The sequence below is a fragment of the Epargyreus clarus genome, unplaced genomic scaffold (assembly GCF_041222505.1).
Source record: "Epargyreus clarus isolate Ecla_fem2 unplaced genomic scaffold, WU_Ecla_fem_2.2 ptg000023l, whole genome shotgun sequence".
NCBI lineage: Eukaryota > Metazoa > Arthropoda > Insecta > Lepidoptera > Hesperiidae > Epargyreus > Epargyreus clarus.
In genome coordinates, this window is record NW_027332230.1 from 17,125,950 (window position 1) to 17,135,302 (window position 9,353).

The 9,353-nt window shown below is 45.9% G+C and overlaps 1 protein-coding gene across 1 annotated transcript in view; it reads left to right on the forward strand.

Moving 5' to 3' along the window:
• LOC140751781 (fat-like cadherin-related tumor suppressor homolog) overlaps positions 1–9,353 on the forward strand; it is a 32,725-nt gene that overhangs the window by 23,146 nt on the left and 226 nt on the right. Inside the window, exons 2-9 of the mRNA XM_073085820.1 lie at positions 2,453–2,511; positions 2,629–5,691; positions 5,902–6,181; positions 6,739–6,845; positions 7,123–7,527; positions 7,751–7,888; positions 8,051–8,212; positions 9,140–9,344. Coding sequence (XP_072941921.1) covers positions 2,644–5,691; positions 5,902–6,181; positions 6,739–6,845; positions 7,123–7,527; positions 7,751–7,888; positions 8,051–8,212; positions 9,140–9,344 — 4,345 coding nt within the window. The 5' untranslated portion in view covers positions 2,453–2,511; positions 2,629–2,643. The remainder of the gene's footprint in view (positions 1–2,452; positions 2,512–2,628; positions 5,692–5,901; positions 6,182–6,738; positions 6,846–7,122; positions 7,528–7,750; positions 7,889–8,050; positions 8,213–9,139; positions 9,345–9,353) is intronic.

Consider the following 9,353-nt stretch of genomic DNA (forward strand, 5'->3'; position numbering starts at 1 on the left):
TGAGATTTAATCACCCCACCATCCGATGTACACGACGGTATGCGACCACACATACCGCCGTCCTTCCCAGGGTCGTTGGCCGGCCGGTTTGATTCGAGCTCCCACTGTTACCACCCGCAACCCCGAAAGCCCCTTTTAGTCGCCTCTTACGACAAACAGGAGATACTGTAGCCCTATTCTGGTCCCGGAACTACAGGGACAATGTAAACTTGACCTCCCACCGTCGCAGCTCGTCGTCTTTTACTGTCCAACAGCTAAGCACGGGCACAGTATAAGTACGAGTACATAGATCCTTATACTGTGGCACGGGCCTCGTTTAACAACTGGCCAAGTACGGATCGGTAGAAATCAAGCATCTTTACATTTTTTTTAAGTATGCCTGGCGTGTAGATTTCCTCTGTTCTACCTTCCTTCTTTCCTTTACCACCTAAGCAAGGGGTAATAATTTTTAGTGATAGTTGGTCCTGGGATTTAAACCTAGAACCTATTGAGAAGAATAGTTTTAAACCAATTGGTTTTTCTCCTTATCGCTGCATAATATGCAGATGCTGCTCGGTACTATGCCATTTTGCTATTCGTTCAGAACTGAAAACGACATTCCAACAAGCGTCACTATTTCATTGCTAGGCGTATCGTGTAAGCACCTGCTTCACGCGATACCGTCGAGCGACGAGGCGGCACACTTGAAATACAATCAGCGAGAGGATTAGAACATAGTGAGAGCGTACACAACCCCCGGGCCCTCCGCAGTTACTTTGTTAATAATTAACGTAGCCGGCGTGCGCGGCGCCCGCTCGTGTCTCGATCAGCCCCACGTTCTCCGTTCATACTCTAATTGTTTTCACTTAGCGCTCGCTCTTATTTTACAGGAAAATTTATACGACATTACTGTAATGTAGAAAACAAATAAGTATGAATTTTAAATGAATACAAAAAGATAGAGGTACGATAGAGTGGATATTTGTGTACTTGTAATTAAACCAGAGTAGCATAGGAGTTCCATCTATAAGGGTCAGTCATTAATGCGCGTAACGGAGTGGAGCAACTTATTATTCTTGTTTTACCTGACTTGAAAGACTAAACTAATGACACTAAATATTTTCAACAAAACGTAAATAACACTGTAAATGGAATCATAAACTTTTTAACAAAAAATAATTTAAACGTCTATTTAACCAAAACCAAATACCTACAATTTCATAATAAGCGACTAAATGATAGCAAAATAAAAATTGTACACAATGATCATATATTGACAGAAGTAGACTCTACACTATTTTTAGGGATAGCACTAGATCACAAATGTACATGGAGGGCACACGTACATATGGTTTGCAATAAAATTAATAAATATGCTTTTGCTTTAAGGCGTTTGTCTAAAATCACTAATGTAAAAACAGCATTAATTGCTTACCATGGCTATGTGGCCTCTATTTTAAAATATGGCATTATACTATGGGGTAACTCTGTAGATGTTAATCAAGCATTTATTGGACAAAAACAATGTGTTCGCGCTATTTACAACGTATCAAGTCTAACCAGTTGTAAACCATTGTTTAAAGAGCTAAAAATATTGTCATTGCCTTGTGTATACCTACTTGAAATGTGTAGTTTTGTGCATTATCACAGTTATCTATTTATTACAAAGGGAGAAGACAACTGTGATTATAGGGAAAGATTTCATGATAAATTAGTGTTGCCTCTAGCAAAGACCGTGAAATTTAGTAAAAACGCTTATCCTATGGCTATAAAAATTTATAATAAGTTACTGAAAGCATGGCTTATAGAAAAATGATTTTACAATGTAAATGAATATTTGTGTTATAAAAATTAAAAATTACACCAAGAGGCTTCATTACAACATTTAATTAAAACATGACATAACTTTACTTAACTTATTAATTGTATTTATTGACATAGTATTTTATAAAATTGTTATTATTATTATTGACATTGTGATTCATTTATTGACATTATTGACTTTATTTGTGATTAAATATGTACAAAATTAATGCTAAAATATAAATTTAATAATTGTTATCATGAAGTAAATGTTCTAATCCATATTGAATAATACAATGTAATGTAACCATTAGTAATATAATTATAATGTATTTCTAAAATTTTGCATGCTTCCCTGAAGCTAAGTGTGAGGAAAATTGTTAATATTCCTACCAACCCAGATTGTACCACATTTAAAAGCAAATAAATGAATATGAATAGTGGAAAAGTGCAAATGTAGGGTATATTTTTTCTGTACTTATATTAATACTCCAACAAATATGGAAAGTAACTATGTCAAAGTGCACCTAGAGATCAAGCTTCTCAAAACAAGCGACATATTCTAATTGCCATCAAGTGTCGTTTAGGTTTAAATTCAGTATTGAGTTTTATGTGTGCTTCATGTCGTTTTGGAGATATTACACTAACCTGTCAAAATCGCTTGTTGCAGCCCCCGGAGCCGGCCGCGCGCCGCGCCGCCCTCCGCCGCGCTGCCCGCTGCTACATGAGGTAACCCCATCAGTTTTAAAAGTTATTACAAAGTAGAGTGAAGTTGCAGGATGATTTTATGAGTAGGTATGGCATCTGTATAGTAAAGACGAATTCAAACATTAATCTATTTTTCAGAGAGCGGCAGAGAGTATGGCGAGCGCGCGCGCGCTGCTGGTGCTGGCGGCGGCGGCGCTGTGCGGCGCGGGCGGCCCCGGGCCCCCCGCCGCCCCGCCCCCCGCGCCCGCCGCGCCGCCCGCGCTGCGCTTCCCTGCGGAGCTGTACAACGTGAGCATCCCCGAGAACAGCCCGCCGCGCACGTACGCCGCACAGCCGCCCGGCGCCGAGCCGCTGGGCCTGCGCCTGCCCACGCCCGACGCGCGCGTCCGCTTCCGCATTCGGCACGGTGACAAGGACAAATTCTTCAAGGCCGAGGAGCGCGTCGTCGGGGACTTCTGCTTCCTTTCGATCCGGACGCGCGCGGGCCACTCCGATGTCCTCAATCGCGAACGGCGAGACTCCTACCGTCTCGAAGTGCGCGCCACCGTGCAACTCGGAGGCCGCCAAGTCGAACTCGATACGACCGTGGCCGTTGAAGTTAGCGATGAAAACGACCTTAGTCCCCTGTTTTATCCCACAGAATACGAGGCGCTGGTTCCGGAGGATGCACAACTTCATTCGAGTATAGCGAGGGTTTCCGCCGAAGACGCAGATCTCGGCATCAATGGGGAAATTTATTATAGTCTTGCTGAAAATACTGACCGTTTTGCCGTACATCCGACCAGTGGCGTAATAACAGTAACACGAACTTTGTCAGTAACCGAAAGCGCCAAACACGAGTTGACCGTCTTGGCCAGAGATCGGGCGTCCCTTCTAACTCGAGGTGAAGATGCTCCCGCGGCTCGAGCATCTCTCGTCGTGCGCGTGATTCAAGCTAATTTACATGCACCCGAATTGCACGTAAGGCGACTACCGGAAGTTATAGAAAACTCTACTGCCGAGATATATGCTATTGTTGAAGTTACCGATCGGGACTCCGGAGAGCATGGCCGAATTGCTGGATTAGAAATAGTTGACGGTGATCCTGATGGGCATTTTAGAGTTCGACCTTCAAAACAACCAACAGAATATGACATAATTGTACATGCTCTTTTAGATAGAGAAAGTGCGCCACGTGGTTACAATTTGACCCTCCGGGCAACTGATGCAGGTCAACCACCGCGCTCGTCTTATTTGACGTTGCCTGTAATGCTAACGGACGTGAATGATAATGCGCCAGTATTTAGCCGCGAAGTGTACGAAGCCAGCATACCGGAGACTGCACCACCCAATACTCCAGTAATAAGGTTAAAAGTTAGCGATCGCGATGAGGGCGCCAACGCTCGAGTATACATCGAAATAGTAGGTGGAAACGAAGGTGGTGAATTTTTTGTTAATCCAGAAACCGGTGTACTGTACACTTCAGTGGTACTTGACGCCGAAGAAAAGTCTTTATACACTCTCACTGTGTCTGCAATAGATCATGGAAACGCCGGTACTCGAAAGCAATCATCTGCCAAAGTGAAGATTGCTATTGTGGATGCAAATGATAATGATCCTGTATTCGAACGTGATAACGTGGAAGTTACGGTAGCTGAAAATGGTCCCACCGGTGCAGTAGTAGCTCGAGTTATAGCACGAGATGCAGACTCAGGAGAAAATGCGTACATTTCTTACAGTATAGCAAATTTACAACCGGTACCGTTTGATGTAGATCACTTTTCGGGTGCCGTAAGAACTACAAGACTATTAGATTATGAGAGCATGCGACGTGAATATATTTTAAGGATACGAGCCAGTGATTGGGGCTTACCTTTTCGTCGACAAGCTGAAATGCGTCTTACTATACGCTTGGAAGATATTAATGATAATCGGCCACAGTTTGAGCGGGTCGATTGCGTTGGTTACATGCCTCGTCGATTATCCATAGGATATGAAATTGTAACACTTTCAGCTATAGATTTTGATTCTGGTGACGTCGTTTCATATAGAATAATTGGCGGTAACGAGGATAATTGTTTCTCACTTGATTCTGGTACTGGCGTATTGAGTCTTTCTTGCGATCTCACAGACGTTCGTTCCGAGACACGAGTATTAAACGTAACTGCTACCGATGGAACACATTTTGCCGATGCTACATCTTTGACACTACACTTGGTAAGCGGCGGTGGTGGAGAAACGAGCGGATTGGAATGTAGAGACACCGGTGTGGCGCGACGTCTAACAGAATTACTAGCAGCTGCTGAGAGAAGTAACGCCCCGATAGACTTCGCTGACGACTTTCCTTTAGCACCATCTCGTTATGGCGAAAATTTACATTCTCCTGAATTTATAGATTTTCCTGTTGAAGTTAAAGTAAATGAATCAGTTGCGCTTGGCACATCATTAGTTCGTTTACAGGCAAAAGATCGAGATCTGGGATACAACGGCTTACTAGTATATGCGATATCCGGTGGCGATGCTGATTCTGCATTTAGAATAGACCCCGATACTGGTGAACTTAAAATAATAGGCTACTTAGATCGAGAACGTGAAAGCGAGTATTATTTAAACGTAACAGTATATGATCTAGGTAAGCCGAGAAGATCATCTTCACGTTTGCTACCTGTTACAGTCTTAGACGTGAATGATAACGCTCCAAAGTTTGAAAAAACTCTTGCAAGTTATCGGGTAACAGAAAATGCGATTAATGGAACCTCAATATTCAGGGCGAATGCGACTGATCGCGACGGGGGAGAATTTGGAAAAGTTACTTACAGCTTAAGCGGCGGCGGAGACGGGGAATTCTGTGTTGATCGCGAGTCCGGTGTAGTTTCAGTCTGTGCTTCCTTGGATCGCGAACGACGCGCCTTGTACGAACTTACGATTCGTGCAACTGATGGCGGTGGCCTTAGTGCGGAAGCATTGGTCCGTGTGGCAGTCGATGATGTCAATGACAATGCGCCTCGATTCGCATTAAGCGCGTACAACGCGCGGGTGCGAGAGGACGTGCCGGCGGGCACGCTAGTGGCCGTGCTCGAGGCATTCGACCCCGACCTCGGCGCTGGCGGTGTCGTCACCTACACGCTGCCCGACCAGGCCGCCGACGACCTGGTGTTCACCGTCGATAGCACCTCCGGAACATTGCGCACCGCCCGGAGACTGGACTTCGAAGAAAGACAAGTAAGGGACAGATAAATAACTATTGCTTACATTAATCAATAATTATTTTTTCCAATGGCCGCTTTGGAATAATTTTATATGTGTAGTTCAAATAATCAGATTTTTTTAATCTTGTTCCATATCGTATCGTTCACATGAGCAGCTAAGTCACTTATCCACTTATTCCTGCACACATAAAGTGACATGACAGTGTACGGCTGCCCGACACAGGTGTACGGCGTGACGGTGCGCGCGACGGACGGCGGGCGACCGGCGCTGTGGGCGGAAGCCACGCTCATCGTGGAGGTGCTGGACGTGGACGAAAACGCGCACGCGCCCGTCTTCGCCGACCGGCTGGCGCTGGCGGCCGCCGTGCGCGAGGACGCGGCGCCGGGCGCGCGCGTGCTGGCCGCCGCCGCCGCCGACGCGGACGCGCCGGGCCGCGACTCCCGCCTCGCCTACTACATCGTGGCCGGCTCCGGCATGGCACACTTTTCCATCGATGATGCCGGTGAGCCTTGGCGACCACGCACCTGGGTCGCTCCGTTTTTGTTAACTTCTATTCCTAAATATAGATGTACTCAATTGAAGTAGTACAAGGATCTGCAGTACGTTCGGAACTATTCGGTGAAAACCGAACACCAGACTCTGATAACTGTACGATGACAAGACATTAACTGCGATTTTCATCCTATAGAACGAACCGCTAACAGTTTCTTGTTCAGTAGAAATCTTTAGTAGAAAGAACATCAGATAGCTTGAACATTAATAACGGGCATATTTCTTCAACAATCGCCCCACATACAAATATTTCGTAAGGGAGACCAACTGATAGCCTATCGCAATCCAACATCATCAGTTATCCGCGACGTGTAAATCATTTCATTTACACACTTACATAATAATTTTAAGCACATTTCATAAAATACGTTTTTCAACATGTGTAAATGATTGTTATTTTATATCTTATCATAAATTTAAAAACATTTATAACCATATGTATCTCTGTTCTGTTGATTTTAGTGTGATATTTATAAAATAATTACAATATATTGATGTTATTGGCAGGTGTGATTCGTACTCTGACTCCTCTCGATAGGGAGACCACACCGCACTATTGGCTCACGGTGTGCGCGCAGGACCACGGGCTCGTACCGAGACATACATGTGTGCAGGTAATCCATCAGTCATATCACACATCATTATGTTAAGATTAAAACTACTTCGCAACAATCCGCTACTAATATGTATGATGGTATATATTTTAAACCATGCAGTATGTACCACCCTCAGTATCAGGCGTTACTTTGCGGAAATCCATGCTGATTTCCGCAAAGTAACGCCTGATACAATTAACTATATATCACATATCGTTAGAAGCTCAAATTCATTTATTTAGTCCAATAATAGCCGCCAACCGTTTTACTGTGATAATCGGCGTCGGGTCCGCAGGTATACATCGAGGTGGAGGACGTGAACGACATGGCGCCGTGGCCGGAGCGCGCGGCGTACGCGGCGGCGCTGAGCGAGCACTGCGCGGCAGGCACGCGCGTGGCGCAGGTGCGCGCGCTGGACGCCGACGCCGCGCGCGCGCCCGCGCCGCTGCGCTACTCCATCGTGGCGGGCAACCCCGACGGGCTGTTCTCCATCGACGAGCGCACGGGCGAGATCGTGACGACGGGCCGCGCGCTGGACCGCGAGGCGGCCGCGGCGCACGCGCTGGAGGTGCGCGCGTGGGACGGCGCGCTGGGCGGCACGGCGCGCGTGCTCGTCGCGCTGCAAGACATCAACGACCACGCGCCCGCCTTCACCCAGCGCTTTTACGACGTCCGCGTGCCCGTGCCAGCGCACCTGCAGGTCTGGCACATTATTTTTTATGAAATAACATTTTTTTAAAGGAATCTGCCTAAATACGTTTTATATCCCTATCCCTGTGATTCCTATATTGTGATATGGATTTTAATTTATTTATACCCTTTCTTTAAGTTATTTATACAAATCCATTTTAATATTATTCATACACACGTTGAGTGTGTATAAATAATATATTTTTAATGTTATCGTGAAATTAAATCTAAAGGATGATGAGGCTGCCGATGAGGCCGCCGAGGGCGAGGAGAGTAGCTCGGAGGGTGACGCGGAGAGCGACGACGACGAGGAGCGTCTCGCTTGGGACCTCTGGGACGATCCGGCTCCTTCCGGCATATACATCACCACGGTAAGCCAATACATCGTTTTTTTATTTCTAAATTTTACAATTTGACATAATTGTAATGATAGAATTAACGAAATTATCTTACTATTACCATGTTTCTATACTACATTCTTGCGATAAATTAATTTAATTTCATAATAAATTTCAATCTATTACGGTTGTCAGGTGACAGCACTGGACAGCGATGCGGGTGCGAACGGTACCGTGCGGTACAGCGGGCGCGCGCGCGGCGCCGCGCGCGGGCTGCTGCGCGTGCACGCGCGCTCGGGCCGCGTGTACGCCGCGCCGCGCCTGCCGCTCGCGCCGCATCGCACCTTCGACCTCGCCGTACGTATCGCCATAAAATAAAAACTTAAAAGAAGGCAATCTCATGTATGCACTTCATTTCTTATACCTTGTACACTTATACACTTGGCCATCGCGCTAGGGTTGTATACTTTAACTGAGTCACTTATACTCCAAACCCACACTAGCCCGCATAGCAAAAAACGTATTCTACAATATTAAAATAAAGCAATTAACATAGTTTTACAATACAAATAGCTTAAACAATAAAAACAAAACACAAAATTTTGCATTTTACAATGTACACATTGGAAAATCCCTAATAACTTTTAAACGATTACCCTAATTACACAATTCCTTTTGCCCTATCCGCTTCAGACCTAAACGTACCAAATTACATTAAAGACAACACAATATCTACACAAACAACAAATCATGTTTTCAACTTAGTAATATTAGGTGGCGTGAATTTACCTTACAAAAATGTAATTAGGTTCGTTTATACTGATTTAAAATAGGATACTCTTATATAAATCGATCTTAGAAGCCACTTTAAAACATATTCTTGTCATAATCACCAAAAATATCAACTTCTAGTGGCTCGGTTCAACAGTAAATACCGACTTACTTCTCTAAAAAATTAGTAGATCAAGAAAAGGACAATTTTACAGTTTAATGTTAAATTTAAATAACCGTGTACTGCACAATAACTTCTTTTTGTTGCTCCATTTTTTGCACAAAACAATTTCAAACGCGTTTCACAAGCGGACTGACAGTCGCGCACGTACGCGCCCGAGTCCCCCCGAGATAAAGTGTCGGTGAGCGGTGCCTATGTGTGCGCTGCTCGAGGCCGCTTTGGTATGAAGATTGCCTTCTGTTAGTTTTTATTTTGTGGGATCACTATCGATCGCCTCGCGCTCGTCGCTCGGCTCGGAAGCCGACGATGAATCCCGTTCGATTCGTGTGCAGATCCGCGCCTGCGACGGCGGCGTGCCGGCGCGCTGCGCGGTGGCGCGCGCGCGCGTGCGCGGCGCGGCGGCGGGCGGGCGCGGCGCCCCGCGGCTGCGCGCGCCGCCGCCGCTGCAGGCCGCCGAGCTGGACGCGCCCGGCTTCCTGCTGGCGCTGCTGCAGGCCACCGACCCCGACGGCGACGCGCTCTACTACGATATCGTAGGTCGGTGCC